At 37.6% G+C, this 15,977-nt stretch overlaps 1 protein-coding gene across 1 annotated transcript; it reads right to left on the bottom strand.

Moving 5' to 3' along the window:
- LOC143153661 (uncharacterized) lies at positions 1 to 14,750 on the bottom strand. Its single transcript, XM_076325081.1, has 10 exons — positions 14,264 to 14,750; positions 13,272 to 14,029; positions 11,719 to 12,820; positions 10,264 to 10,674; positions 9,488 to 9,826; positions 8,808 to 8,935; positions 7,125 to 7,359; positions 4,183 to 4,580; positions 659 to 916; positions 1 to 129 (listed from the first exon to the last, which is right to left on the bottom strand). The coding sequence occupies exons 1-10, from the start codon at positions 14,748 to 14,750 to the stop codon at positions 1 to 3; spliced, it is 4,245 nt and encodes a 1,414-aa protein (XP_076181196.1).
- Positions 14,751 to 15,977: the final 1,227 nt, after the last annotated feature.

Here is a 15,977-nt window from a genome sequence, read left to right as displayed (position 1 = left end):
TCAATATTTTTTAAATGCATCGGAATCTGGTCCCGATCTGTAGAATGTTTTGCGAGATGCAATACCAGCCGATGGAAGTTGATTCGTGGTGAAAAGATACGTAGAAAGTAAAAATAAATTTGGATAATTCTTTAAGCATCGATTCTGGTATCAGATCTCACGAACTTATAAGAAGCGAGTGAAAGGTAGATAGATTATTTCTTTAATCGAGATTTTTTAAAGATAGCGTTATACTTTGGAAAGGATCCAATGGAGTCTCGAATGGTATCGTCAAGATTTTCGTTTCAGAACTTTAGATGAAATATCAACTAATGAGAAGAAATGTTATTTCGCGATACTTATATTCTTAGCACGAGTTCTATTAATCGATTAAGTACGTAATACCTATAGTTCTGATACAACTCGTACAAGATTACACATCCCTTTAAATAATCGGTTTACCTTTGAATAATCAAGTCTGAATAAATAATTAATCATACGACGTTCCAATCGTGTCGATTTAAAAAGAACAATTTCGGGCAGCTATATAATATTCAATCGAATACTTTAAACGAAGCAAACGGCAATAACTTTGCGTAAAAGAAAGGTGGCAACTGATCTGGTAATTTAATTGGAACATCTGGCAGTAGTTTCGTAAAAAGGGTATTAATTCACTAACGGACATCCAATAGCGTCCAAGTGCTCTTTGAATATCGATTACTGTATTTCCACCTGGTCTCTTGAAACCGTATAGAATACGTGTATTCAATAACTTGGGCACCGCCATTTCGTTATCAGTCGTCAAAGGAAGATCATGTGTGTTCTTCCAAATTCCATTGCCCTTTTTACCGAATGGAAATAGCCAGTCGTAGGGAATCGAATAGGTGCTCCGTATTAAGTGTCCTCTATCGAAATTTGTTGGCTTCAGTTTTCGTTCCTAATGCGAATAAAATATTAATGAAAGACCAATTACGAGAGTTACCCAAAGAGTAAAAGAATTTTAAACGTAGATACGTGTCGACGACATTGCAGCTAGCATTACCATAATGATCATCACTAGTACGTCATCTGTTGCAATTAAGATAGCTGCAATGCGATCGTGAACACACTTTCCCAAAAGGATACACCTTTTACGCGCGAAGGCTCAAATAATATCTATTCTTGGAACATGTATGATTCCATTTGTTTAGAAAACAGCTGCTTCGAGTATCGTAATACGATAAAATAATCGAGTAATAACAACTCGGGATGAAAGTCACGGAAAAATGTTGAAAAGCTAGAAACTATACTCGATTATCGCGTTCAGATCGAACATTATCTGTGACTGTGATCTTAAATGGCTATTGTATCTGCTTGGTACCGTCTCTGTAGAACTCGTTCCTCGAATTGAGAAAGCAGACTACAATTTCCATCGCGTTTCTGGGATTTTGTTTGCCAGTGGCTTAAGTTCCAAGACTATTTTGTCGAGGTAAGTATTTGCGGGAAAGTAAAGTCTAGAAAATGAACAGCAGCGGAATGGCTGTCTCGATTATCTAACCTGAAATGATAGCAGCGCCTTTGATCGTGACTCAGGTTTCGCCGTTTCAAATGTAATCAGACGACGAAGTTCCGGTCGACGTGAAGTTGAATACAAGATCACGCTCGTCTTGTTATCGAAGACTGCTGCCAACTCCTCCTGGTTCCTCACAGATCGACGAAGGTACTCGTAAGCCGTCAGATCTCGATTCATCGAAAACAGTCTGTATTGACTGCCCCTCGTCACGAAGCGGAGTCTCTCGTGATCGCAGCCATGCTTACGTTCGGAATTTTCGTTTTCTTCGGACTGTTCCTCCTGTGTACCCTCCTCCTCGTAACTTTCTTCCTCTTTATTTGATTCGAGAACGTTCACATACGAGCTGGATTCCCGACGTCCAGACGGTTGCCTTTTGCGACGATAACGCGTCCTACCATCGTCCATGACTTCGAAGATATTTCCGCAGACGTCGATGGTGGTGAATATGACGGCCGGCGACTCGAAAGCGAAGAAGTTGTAGGTGGACGTTGACTGGCTGCCACAAGTGGCGCACGCTTTGCCCCCGAATGACAGACCATGCTCTTCGATCTAATGGAATTCGTTCGTTTTGAAACGTTGACACGATATCAGATACGCCTGCTCAGTCAATTTCTCCTATATTCAAATTTTGATTTGTTTTTCAACCGGTTAAAGTTGAAGTTTGGTGAGTTTTCTTTAAATAGGAGTTCCAAGCTTGGATAATGTTTGTCGTAGTGTTCTACTAATGTATCCTATGTCACGAATAATATATACGTTTTGGTCGTTATTGTGTTAGTCTTTATCTCGAAGCAATTAGCAATGAGGGGATTGCGTGTTCGGTCGTTTCACATGAATGGGTTAAGTTCAATACTCGAGTGTAATTATGTTTTCTCGTTTCTTTGGACTCAATTGTCAATAATTGAACACTAGATAAAGGAAATCCAAGGAAATTCGATTATCTTATCAAAATTTTTAATTTCAACGTCCTCTTTTTAATTACCAAATTGACGACCAGACGACTGGTTTTGGAATATGTCTAAACACAGTTGATTATATTCCATTCGATTTTGGACTTTTATTTTAATATAATTCCAAATATACAGTTTTTTAATAAAAATAAATGTTGTCTGGTTCGATACATTGCTCCCGAAACAACTCATTTCCTTTTATAATTAATGATATACATGAATGCGTGCTCACGTCTGTTTTATTGTTACAGATTTTCCGTACGAAAAACGTGTCCAAATATTTGAATAAACAGTAATCCACGAATTCAGTGAATGGGAGATACGTTCGATGTCGAACGTATTTAATCATTGAAAAGTTTTATTTCACTTTTTCAATCACGTTGAATAATCAGTATTGATTATTATATCGATTAATTTGAATTTTCCGTAGATTTCTACAAGTAATTAATACAACGAATAAATATCCCATAAGAGTTTATCAACGTGAGCATTTATTTTACAAAGGTGGAGGCGAACTGATTACAAGTTATAGACCAAAGAATCCTATTACAGTAGTCTCTTTGACTTTCAAAGGTACAAAAATTGTGTTTCAGAGCATGAATGAAGTTCGATGACGCAAAAGCCAGGACGACACAGTCTTTGAATGATACGAGGATAGTATGGAATTTGTATGGAAATGTTTGTTTTAGGAAAAAATATTTAAATAAAAGTGAATGGTTCGTTATATCAGAGACCACAACGTATCCACATACGTAGAACACGATGCAAACTCGGAACTGATACAGGCGTTGTATTTTCCGGTTAACTAAACACGAAGAGTGTTCTGAATATTTTCATTTCCGACTGAATGTGAATAAGATGGAGCAACAGTAGTCGAGTCACTATTGGTCAATAGTTGAGAACATCAGTGAATCGATTGACGATACTGTCATTATAGTACAATGAAAAATATACAAATTTAATGGAAGAATACTTCACCGACTGTGAGAAATATTTTATCGTTAAACGCGTTCACAATTAGTTTTTTCAAAAGCTCTTTTCGTTTCTAAAAAAATTAATAATACAACGCTATACGCGAGAAAAATGAAACTAAGAAAAAATCATTAAAATTTAAAAATGGAATATTTCCACGATTCGGGAGTATTTACGAAGAAATAACACTATTACCGAAAGCGTTCGACGCCAAAATGTTCGTTACGATTTTTAATGAATTTTTATATTTTTTGACAACGCACGAAAATTTAAATTTTCATCAGCGGCTGACACTCGATCCCACGTGTGTGCCTTATCTTTCTCGCTCGTGGCCACCAGCTGCACCGACCAGTACCGAACAATCAAAAATAGTAGAGGGGATAATTTCGTTTCAGTTATCCGAAGTGAAATCCATTCACTTATCCGAGAGTATTTATCGCGCGTAGCGCATTAACGAATGTAATCTACTACCGCCTACTCGGAAACGTCAAAATTCATTTATCAGAGAAAACTTGGCCAACAATCTAATATTACGTTTCACATCGAAAGTAAATCGACGTTGGCTATTCCAGGGGACTCTTTCTATCCGCTAGACGTCAGTTTAACTGGAATTTCTTGCGTAGATTCCGGAAATTACGGATTTAAAGTATGTTTCGGTATTCGAAACGTTGGGATTCCTTGGTATTAGATATCCGCTTTCGGGGCGAATTTCATCTCGCGGGTTTCGATTACCTTCAGATTAACTCCCTCCGCCATCGAAACTTTGTAATGACCTCTTCTCGATATGCTGACTCGAAGATCGTCGGGCATCGATAGAGTGCAACTAACTGCTGACTGATCATAGAACACCGTGGCGTAGTTCTTGTGCTCCGCGCGACATGTCAACAGGACAGAGACAAAGCTGTCCGCGATCAATATCTCGGTGATATCGCCATCGTATTCCGCGAATAGTCTTGAGGAAGCCTCCTTGTGGAATTTAAGATTCGAGGACGATGCGCCGACCCCGTACCACTCCTCCTCCTCTCCCTTTGTTCCGAAGGATGTAAAGTATCGTAGAATTTCTTCCTCGGTCCAGTCACACATCACCGGTTCCTTTTCTATCGCGTAACCGGTCGTGATACGTGTGCCATCTAAAATGTATGAGAGCTTTGAATTACACAGTACCCGACGGAAACGGAATTTCGTGGTAACACCGGTGAACCTTTGTAAAATACAAGAAAATAAACCAAATTTCCGAATGTTTCGTTCATGAAGAATTCCTTATTATACTTTGAAAGCATCGATAAAACTGGTTTCAAAAATGAAATAAATGTTTGAACAGATACGAGAGATATTATGACGTATTTGATAGTCATGATAGTATGTATCTGTATGCGACGAGAAAGTAAGTATTATAGATACAGAGAGTGTTCCGTAATAAATAATACGATTGAAGAGTAAGCGATTTTACGAGGAGAAATAAATTGGAAACGTGGAAGAAATTTGTTTTTTTTTTTCTAGAAAGAAAACGCTTCGTTATCGGTACTATCGATTTTGATAACACGTGAACTATACGCGCGATTTACCGAATAATTCACGGGTGTCTCTGTGAATACTCATCGAGTTTGTACGTGGAACGTGTAGGATGTTGTAAAGAATAAAGGATTTAAAACCGAAGATAAATTGCTACTTCTAATCACTGTGCACAAGTGCGACGGACATTTACAGTTGTATACATTAAACCAAATTACAGTAAAATTCGCTCATATTTCAAGCATATTCCAAATTACTGAACATTATCTAAAATTGCAATAATTATGATTATTATTATATATTAATATTGCACCGTGGTATTTTTTGTATTATGATTACAATTTTGATTAAAAGTAAAGAAAGTTAAATTTTAGGTAAATGAATTTTTGCTTTTAAAATTTCACTCTTTTCCATTACCTTATTTTTGGAATGCGTGTTCGAGTGATTAATATTTTAATTACAATCGGTAACGCGAACAAAAATGATCCCATATTTGAACGGACGAAAATGAACGAAATTTTAGGTAAAATTGCGTTAGCTAGAACACGTATTGGATGTTAAATTAATTTGTATACGAATCAATTAATCGTACAAATCGGTATATTCCAAGTCGTATGTTTCTATTTGTTCTAGTACAGTAATAAATATCGTATCTTAAAAACTCAATTTATACAGTTTTCCAACTCTAATAAGTAGTTCGTAAGCTGACTCGAAGCAAGTGTAATTGGAATTAATATTCGAGCGATATAAACGTCGAAGAGTAAAACATTTCTATCGGTTCCCTTTCATAAAAACGAGAATGTTCCGTTCAACTTTGTACAGTTTTTCTTCTCATTTAAAATGAATGTACGTTACCAGCGGCCACATAACTGCTTCCCGAGTAGTTGCTCGGCCAGTTCAAGGAGTAATGAATTTAAAAGCACTTAAGGTTTCCGCAGTTATATTAAAATCGACATTATCGAAAATGGAGAAAACTCTTCTGACGGGGGAACCTTCTTTTCATGGGAGAGAGCGTATTAGGTGGCATCGTAAAATGAATCAGCTTTACTTAACTAACGATGAACTCGAAAGAGTTTCGCGATCGCGATACAACGAATAAAAGTTACATTAAAATTGACGCAGAAGGTGTCGCTACAAAACAACGAAACTGATACAGTAATCATACTATTTTTTAAGAAATTTACATTTTAATTTTTGTACACTCGATATATTTTGTTTCTTTATGCATAGTACGCGTGCGAAAATGTTGCATTTAGAGTTATGATGGGTCCTACTTGTTCAGGAGCTACGTAGTTTTCGTTATTACACACCGAAAACAAACATCCTTATTTATCTATTCTCTAAAGTTTTGCCTAGTGAAATTGTTTCACGACAATGGATTTACATTAAAACCGTAATCCGCGTGTCTGCGCGCGAAATATCAAGGAAAAGAGTCATTACGATGAGTACAATCGACGAGCTTCCGCCTCGCGCGAGTTTCTCAAATGTTTACAGAAACTGTTTCAACGAACAAACAAAATACGGCCGAGATGAGGAAAGTTGGGATGAAAGTTTATGAACTTGGTTTTCGCATATGTTACGCGAAAAGAGTTTACGCGACGCAGACGTGAATCGTTGCATAATTTTACTCCACGGTGGAAAATAAATATTTATCACCGAAAGACTTGACAATAGTGAATCGGCTGTGAAATGTTCAACAAAAATTTAAAAACGCGCTAAGAAGTTGCCTTTGGATCGATATTAGAATGCTGTCGGAGTTCTGTGAGCCATTGTACACGGAATGGGTTTTGTTGCACAGTGAACAGTGAAATATTCAAAATTGATTGTTTCGAGAAAAAATTTCAGAAGCGTTACGTTGCGAATTAAATTCGACATATATTTGTCAGTATCGTTTCTGTCTGCTTTCCATTCGTTCAAATAGTGCTCGAAGCATTTTTATCACCTATTTCAGAAAGTTTTATTACATCAAAGGTGTTTCGTTATTTTTACGAGAAATACATTCTTAACTAATCAAAAATACATCCTAGTTTCGATATTTCAAATATTACGATCCAATATGTATTTTCTAATGTGGTGCGAAACTAGGATCATGTTAAGCGAGAAAAAATCGCGCGTAGAAATTAGAATTCGTTCAACAAAACGTCACGAACGGTGAGACCTACCGGGGAATTCGACAATCAACTCTCCATTGGAATTCAGCAACATGTCGGTACCGTCAGCCCGACGCGTGAATTTCTCGTCGACCTCGTAGTCCGACGCTGTCCTCACGAGTAATCGATGGTGTTCACTTACGACCAAGTCGTCGAGCACCTCGTACTGTCTACCATCGTGATTCAGTACCGTGTATCGTGACACTTTGACCATGGTGTCTGTCATCAACGTGCTGCTGCCGTAATTCTAGAAACAAGAGATGACCGACGGTTCGTGGAAGAAGTAGATACCTTTAAATACACAATGTAAATGTAGTGTGTATAATGTGAGTACATTTCTGAACAGTTTTGAAGTTTGTTTTACGTAAGGAAATTGACGTACAATTGAGGACGTATACATCATACCGATCTAAGTAATTTTTTCTTCGTTTTGCAAAATGAAAGATTTTGTTCATTTTATCGTAATAAACTCGACAGACATATTTTTTTTAATTTTCACGGATTAAATGTTAGTAGAAGATCTGACTTTAAGCAATTGGAATCGAAAAAAAATTTATATTTTTCAGTTCGTTTGGATTGTATCTACATATATGACTTTTACTATTTCAATTGTAGAAGGTACTTTTGGAAATCTCTATTATCTTGAAACAATATATTAAGAAATTTTAACGATTTTAATATAATTTAGTAATTAAGTTTAACCGAACTATGTAAATTTAGAATACAAATACCTGTGTGGATAATTTACTAATAATTTACACATTTCGGAAACTCTTTTACTAATATTTAAATACGTAGAATGTATCTGTCCTTCTTTCTCGACGTAAGTACGTTCTAGTTGTTGGAGGAAAAGAATCAGGTGATCGGATTGCTGTGATAGGGAATCGGACCCCGATTTTTCGCTTGCCAGACGATTGCTTTAACCAATTGAGCCATCCAGGCCGTCGACAAATCCTTTTCTCCTGACCCTCAAGTCAGGTCTCATAACCCACAATGGTTGCCGCCGGGTCGGTCAGACTGACAAATGTGACCGTCATTCATAAAATTCATAATTCGTAATAACAGCGTAACGATGTCGTAAACGTAACAAAGTTAGAAATTTATTATACTACTTCTAAATTTGAATTTTTATGAACGAAGAAGATTACGTGGCTTCTTTTTAATATCAATTATTTAATACCGCGTACTTGTCGAATCTGTACCGCTTAGACGAAATGCATAGTACGGTATGAAAATCTATTGGTGCATGTTTATATTTAAATAAATTGTAGTTCATAGTAAATCAAGAAGGAAGAAAGTCAAGTTGTTAAATTCTTGAAACCAAGATAACTGTTCAGAAATATCGAACAATAAATAATAGCGATGCGAAAAATATTTATGGATTTTTTAGGGTTACGCAAGTTCTCTCGGGTAATATAATTCTCGAAAGAAATAACGATGTGGCTGGTAAATTTTCCTGAAAATAGTTCGACGACGGTTTCAAAAGAAAATTTCGTAAAGTAAACGTGCACGATAGAAAGGAACTGTAAGAATTTTAACTTCTCAAGAAACGTTTAAGTGATTCTGTGGTAGGTTGAACGTAAACGTTCAAATGTGGATGCGTTAAGAGTTCTTGAAGACCTGAATTCTTTACTCATTGGATCAGATCATTCTGGTGCCTTGGTCAAAACGAAATTTAACGGTCACTTGATTCACCGTCGTTGAATCTTGCTGTGCGAGCACAGGATCTTGCTCGACCACTCCAGGCAATTGGGACTTCGAGGACCTCGTCGGTTTCCTTTTACTTTTAGACGACAGCTTCAACCCTCTGCTCGGTCTGTCGCCTTTGAAAACGGAACGCACACGTACATACACACATACTCATACACATTTAACGAGTTCGCTTTAATCCACAAATATTTCTGGTTTCTGTAACGTTCGTCCCACATTTTCCGAGTAACGAAAACATCTTTACTTGTATATTTTAACATTAAGATGCCTGAGAATTTTACTCTTCAAACTAACCTTTTTATCACGTTACTTTTTTATTTCGTTTCTCTGAATGCAAAATAGAACTCGCGTTAAAATATTTCCTTATTTATGTACAGTTAACAGAATATAAAAGAAAGTATCTTCGGTAACAATCCCGTTCCATATTTACTTTAATATTGACTATATTTTATGCACGTACAATCAGGATTTACATAACAAAAAAAATACGAGAATTTTGAATTTTTTAAAGTGTCTTTCGTATTAATTTCTTGGAAGTGGACGACACCTTTGTTCTGCTTTTAATCGTACCGATGAAAAGAACACTATGGTTTTCTTACTAATAACGTTGTACAATAATAAATAGTCGCTAATACGGTAGATCTCAAAAGAATTACATATTATACCTGTCCCAGAGTCAGTCTCCTTCATAGACTTTTCATCTTCGTTTATGTGGAGCTCCTCGAAAGCTGTGCAAGTCACGATGACCCCGTTAGGGCGAAGGACGATAATTTTGCCGTTGTCGAGGTATTTCAAAATGGTTCCATTTCTCAAAAACTTTCGTCGAACTTCGTTGTCGCCGTTGGTGTTATTGTAGCCCTTCGGTATGTACGATTGACGAATGTAAAACGGATTTTCGTGACTGTCACCGATGATTGGTTCTATCAATAATCCTGTTTGCCACGATGCCCGAAAATCGAGACTTCGGTCTGACAAACAATCCTTCAAGGGATTGTTCTCTGTATCTAAGCACAAAAATACACAAAATAAAAGAAAAAATGATTTAACATTACAGAAATGTAAACTATTTGTTAAAAGGAGTGAAAGTTTCTCGATTCGCGTAAATTCTCAAAGTAAGTCTATTGGAATATATTACAACTTTCTGATTTTATTTTATAAAGAGCGAGTCACTTAAAATTGATCATCCGAACTCGTTTGTTAGTTCTTGTAGATGTAGGTGCAGAAGAGTTGTACAAACCCTTTAAGATTAAGCAAAGTATTTTTTACAAATTAAGCAATTCGATGTTACGAGATTGTAAAACTTAATTGAAATAAAAGACCAACGTTTCCTATAAAGATAAGAATCGTTAATCGTGAATAGAATCAAGTTGGTCGCTTCCACAAGTTTGACGCGTTGTTAGATCAGAAACCTTAAAAGTCTTAAGGAGCTGAGAAACCTTACGTTCCGGTTGCAGCAGTTTCTGGAAAGCGAGGATGATTCCGGCTGAACTCGTTACATGAAACACCTTCGAAGACTCAGGAGTATCAATTCGGTGGAACAATCGTAAACTGCAACCTCCAAGTGTAACCGTGATGCGTAAATCCTTCTTGTAAATCCAGTCGTCCAACTCAACCCTCACCAGTGTACCATCTTCGGAGAAGAAGGTTTTCTTGTTACTCCTTAGATGTACGCGTAGTTGGCCAAGATCATAGCCTACGAACTGATAAGTCGCCTCCTTTTCAGCAACATGAAGCGACGACTCGGTCCTCGTGGTCAAAGTAGACTCTTCGTCGACGACTGACTTCTTTTTTTTCTCTTCTTTAGTAATATTTCTTTTACTTCCTTTACCTTTCTTTGAATTCTGTGTTCTCTCTTCAGTAGCGAACCGAGAATATGTATTTATTTTCAGTTAGAAATCGGAAGGTTTTCACTATTGCTCGAAATACCCAGACTATATGCTAACCATTTTTATCGACAATTAGTCAGTATCGGTTTGTGTATTTATCACCCTGATACATAAATGTCGAATGATATTTTTTCTGTCTTGACCAGGTGAATATAACTATATAATGCTTCTAACGGAATCTTTTACACAATTTAAATGTTCTTATTAAGTAAATCGACTTTTCAGAGTGTCCTTTTTCACCGTTTTTTATAACCGTTCTTTATCCCAAAGGCACACTGACACCTACCTTTCGTAAACTTACGCAAACGTATAATCTAGTTTGTCTAACATTAAATATTATACTCCTTACGTATCTACTATTTTTTAAAAGAAAAGTGGGAACATTAGGCTAAAGCTATTGCATTTTTGTAGATTGACACAGTTTAGAACCCTCAATCGAATCCATGCCCAGACTCCTATCTAGATATCACCTTGCTAAAATATTCCAAGTTCCATTTGCTCTCGCATTGCTGAAATTTTCTGTGTCTCGTATATTTTAACATTCGATTGTGAGAATGGATGAAATTTATTATTATAAAATATTCTCCGGGATTGATGAGATAGATAGAACCAAACTAATTAAATAAAATTATGTGTAACTTATTATATAGAGGATGGAAATAAGGAAATAATTTAATTGCCAAGTTTTTGTTTTCAGTACAGTTTCATTACCAAATACTGACATTTTATGTCGAATCGTAAATCCATCATTTGCTCGTTAATGTGTACAGACACGATGTGTCACAATAATTAGATGAACGATTATTGACAAATCGATACTCGGGAAACGTTCTATCGTGTCTGTCACGACAAAGACTATCGCTGCTTAAATTTTCATTTCACTTGGACTTCGGAATAATTTCATCGAAGTAACTAATGTGTTAATTAACGATATAAAACGTATATGGAACTCACAATATATCGAAAGAAAATCCAATACATGGTATTAATCGTAATTGGAGAATTCTTACCTCCGTCGAGATCTTTTTTTTCTCCAACAAGAATGTCGGTTTTCTCAAGATCTTTAGCCTTGAGAGAGTTGGGCAGAATGAAGTCCTCGTCGCAAAATAGCAACGTTCCATCGTGTACCTCCGAAGCCTTCTTCATCAATCTTGTCATCGACTCGCTCGTCTGCAATCTGTAGATCTCTTCCTCTCGTCGTATCCAATCCTCCTCTTCGGCCACAACGTATTCACAGAAGTCACGAAGTCGGACAGGCGTCCGAATACTGGAGATTCTTTCCTCCTCGTTCATCTCATTAACTTTCCACTCGTTGCCAAAGTATAGCAACACGGAGTCCGTAGGTTCGAAATACAGAACCTTGAAGGTATCGAACGTGTGCAAACATTGATGAAGGGACTGTAGAAAAATTGATTTTGTTAACGGTTCGACGTCGTCGAATTCCGTAAGATCCGGTCCTACTTTGGACCTTGCATCGAAAACGTGCTCTTGTAAGTAATTCGGGACCAACAATTCCCTGAGATCGATCAGATCGAACAATGGAAAACAATCGACGAGCGTTGACGGAATTTTACCGTAATTGATATTACCGTCACTGTAAAAGTGGATCTCTGGATTGTACTTCGAAGTTGAGATAGGCACTGATTTGCTACGGTCTATGGAAATTGACGAATTATCTGAATCCATCGAATCTTCCGCTCCTGTTTCGTTCGTGTCTTTTGACGTTTTATTTTCACATCGAAACTTCCCGAATATCATCCTGTCGAACATCAGGATGTGCAAATAGTGTTTGACTTCCTCGTTGCTCGTTTCGACGTCGAAGTAGCGACGAATTTTATCGATATGACGAGTGTACTTTTCGAATTTCTTCTCAGAGATCTCGTGTTTCGAATGTAAACTCGTGATGTTTGGATGGCGAAAGATAGGTAGGATATTGTCGATCAAATCGTGTCTGTTTGTGACATGAAAGTTTGTAGAGTCATCGAGAAGACGGATGGTTTCGTGGAGAATATCTTCGCGGAGAATTAATTCGATGTCGGTTACGGTTTGTTCCTTGTCGTTGGCATTATATTCTTCGTCGAGTTCGAATTTCGCGTTAAGAGTCTTTACTTTCTGCTCGACGAGCGAAAGAGGCGATTGGTTCGTATTTTCGGGTTTCGTTTCCATTGCCGCGCTTGTCTGTCGAAAATGGTGAAACGTTTCTTTCGAGTGAAATGAAACGCGACTGATACTCGAATTACGTGGAAATCAACGTTTATGGAATTTCAATAATTAGAGAATTTTAAATCGAGTAGTATTTCAACGAGAGCCTGTTCTCTACTCAATAATGTTAAAAAGGGAGATACAAATCTTTCGATTATAATTATTTTTAATTTTGAAACTTGGATAATACCGGAGCAAATTTTCTCGGTAATTCATATGAAGTGTTTCATAAAAATAGACCCACTTCTTTTCGATCGTTAGTAACTAATTTCTCGTAAACAGGAGACTCTATATTTTATGTTAATCAATTGTGTATGTGTTATGATTACATTTAGAGTTTGTTGGAGAACTAACAACCTACCTTGGTGAAAGAACTTGCATCACTTTTCGCGTCAACAGTGTTCTCTTTCGAGGCATTCTCGTTCGCCTCAATCTGAACCAACATGGCAAATAATATCATAGGAGTGGAAACACACTCTTGAGGTACAGCATCCAAGAAAGTTTCGTAGACCTGCGTGTCGCATTTTTTCTGACTCTCGTCAACGATACGTTTCTCCACCTGCATGGCCTTCAAATACTTGGAATGTTGTCGATAAAGATCGTAGAGATCGTACACGAAATACGAGACTCTGTCGTAGAGGTCCTTCTGCAGACGATCCAACTCGTCTTCGTTGCAAATATTTGGCAACTCTGGAGGGCGAAACGTGACGAGTGCAACGTCGCAGAGATTCGGATACGTTTTCGGATCCGTCGCTCGTGCTTCGATCGTCGTCCAGAACTTGAACAAATCGAACCGATCGCTCTTGTAATTGTTGAAACGGAACGGACTTCTGGCTTCTGAAGTCTCCTCCTGAGCCATCTCGTACTCGGCTAGAAGATCGAGCTCTCTGTTTGATCGTTTGATCCGAAGTATGAACGCCAATGGCACTCCGACGCTTATTAAATGCTCCGGCAGATTAGGATCGCGAAAGCCAGTGAGAATTACGAAGAGATTCGGCCCGTTTAACGGCCCATCGTCCACATAGATGGTGTTTCGCCATTCGTCGTCGCATTTTCGCAACCTCGTGTTCGCTTTGTTATTGAATTTTTCCGCATTGAACCCCTTCGATCCCATTTGCCCTATTAAGCAAGATAGTACACAGTAATGAGATATATAAAAAAGAAGGGTAGTTTTGATATTTTCCCGTGCTAAGATTTTAAAGCCTCAATTTTCGTTCTCTGTCTCGAACATTAATAACAATAGATAACGCTTTTCGTAAGAATAGTAACGTACCGAATAATCTAAATTCTTCTATCACGATTCAGTTTACTTAAACATTAATCTTATCAGCCTCACACGTATCAAATACGTACCCCAATCAGCAACTGTCTGCATAATCCGATATTCTTCGTCTACTTCGCGTTCCAGGTCAACTAACCTCTTTACTATGCCGATAGTCTCCTCCTTGGTTCGATATATCAAAAACTTAATGACTAGTGCCATCAGCCAGGTTGGCAGCGTGCCGTTTTCCTCGTTCAACACCTTGCTTGCGTAATGACAAACGCCCTGAGCTGGCGGACATTTATCCAGGCTCTGCCTCGACAACGTTTTCACAGAGGATAGCATTTTCTGGTAGTTGAGCGGGTAAATAGCTTTTCGTTTACCCTCCTCAGCGGCAATGTCGAAAAGCGACACGTATTTCGAGTGATCGGTAATCGTCTCAACCATCATTGTCGCGATACACCACCAATCATCGTCGTTGAGCGAGATGTCGTCCAACGCGACACGCCAAGAATCCTCGTCGATCGACTTTTTAACTTTAACGGACACCTTTGACCCCGATTGTTTTCGTTTTTTCATCTTGGACAATTTTCCATATAGTAACCTAAAACTCGCATCTTGTCATCCTAGGTGCGATACCAACGATTATGGAACAACTGACTACCTGAGAAGAAGCTTCCAGAATTGGTATTTATTAATGTAGCGTTATACGTCGATGAAACTGTGCAATTACGAATTACGTTCTCCTTTGATTTCCTTTTTCGTGCATATTTCTCGCATATCTGTCGAAAATTTAATTACAGAAAATATTAGAAAGCGAAGCTGCAAAATTTCACGGTGTTTGATAGTTTTATATTTAGAACTCGTTCACAATTGCAGTCGAAAATACAGTGTGTATTTGAAATAGGTGTCCAAACTTTAGGTAGAACGAAACCATAGTTTTAACTCGAAGAGAAAGTGTTTCCAGGCTCGTGTTCATAAGGCCATTTCTCCTCGTTACGACGAGGGAACAATATACTTCTAAAGTTTGGCCACTTATTTTAAAAGTACCGTGTGCAGCATAGATGAAAAACTCTCAAATAATTTTCAGTTCCGGAACGAGACTTTCGGTGACCGATTGGTAGCAGTTTGAGCCCACGAAGAAGTAAAGTTCGCACGAATCCAGTGAAATCTTGTTCTTCTGTTGCCAAAAGTGATAACAATAACACCTCAATGAGTAAATATCGAAATGAAAGCTACGCGATGTACCATTAAACGGTGAAACGCGAAACGTAAGAAGAGCACGTACATAAGTAATCCTAAACTTGCCCGGGTAACGTATATTATTATACCTACATATGTCCATGGCAGGTGGTTTGATTCGGGACAGTGTGAACATGACGGTGTCTAGCCGCGGACAATTCTGGTTTCATTTTCGGTTTCCTCTCGTCCATGTCAAGTTGATTTACAGCTGATTTACAACGGCGCGTCATAATGTCAAATATGCGACACGAAAATGACAAAACATTATACAAACACTAACCGATAGTGAATGTACTACGACAAATATATGCTGTATTCGACATTATTAACAAAAAACTTTCGTCTGTATATTTTTTTAGGAGGCAAGAAATTAGCCAATTTTCGATGCTCTTGTTAAAGAATGAAACCATTTGAAAGATATTAGAGAAAAGCATCAATCACTACTATATAACAATTCGGTCATTCATAAATATCTACAAAAATGAATGTAAAAGTACGATCTACTTCTATTATATAGATCACTACTGTACTACAGATAATTGTTATATTATATTATTGATACAA

The sequence above is a fragment of the Ptiloglossa arizonensis genome, chromosome 13 (assembly GCF_051014685.1).
Source record: "Ptiloglossa arizonensis isolate GNS036 chromosome 13, iyPtiAriz1_principal, whole genome shotgun sequence".
In the NCBI taxonomy this organism is placed as follows: Eukaryota; Metazoa; Arthropoda; class Insecta; order Hymenoptera; family Colletidae; genus Ptiloglossa; species Ptiloglossa arizonensis.
The sequence above is the reverse complement of the archived record's forward strand: the minus strand, read 5'-3'. Positions and strand labels throughout refer to the sequence as shown.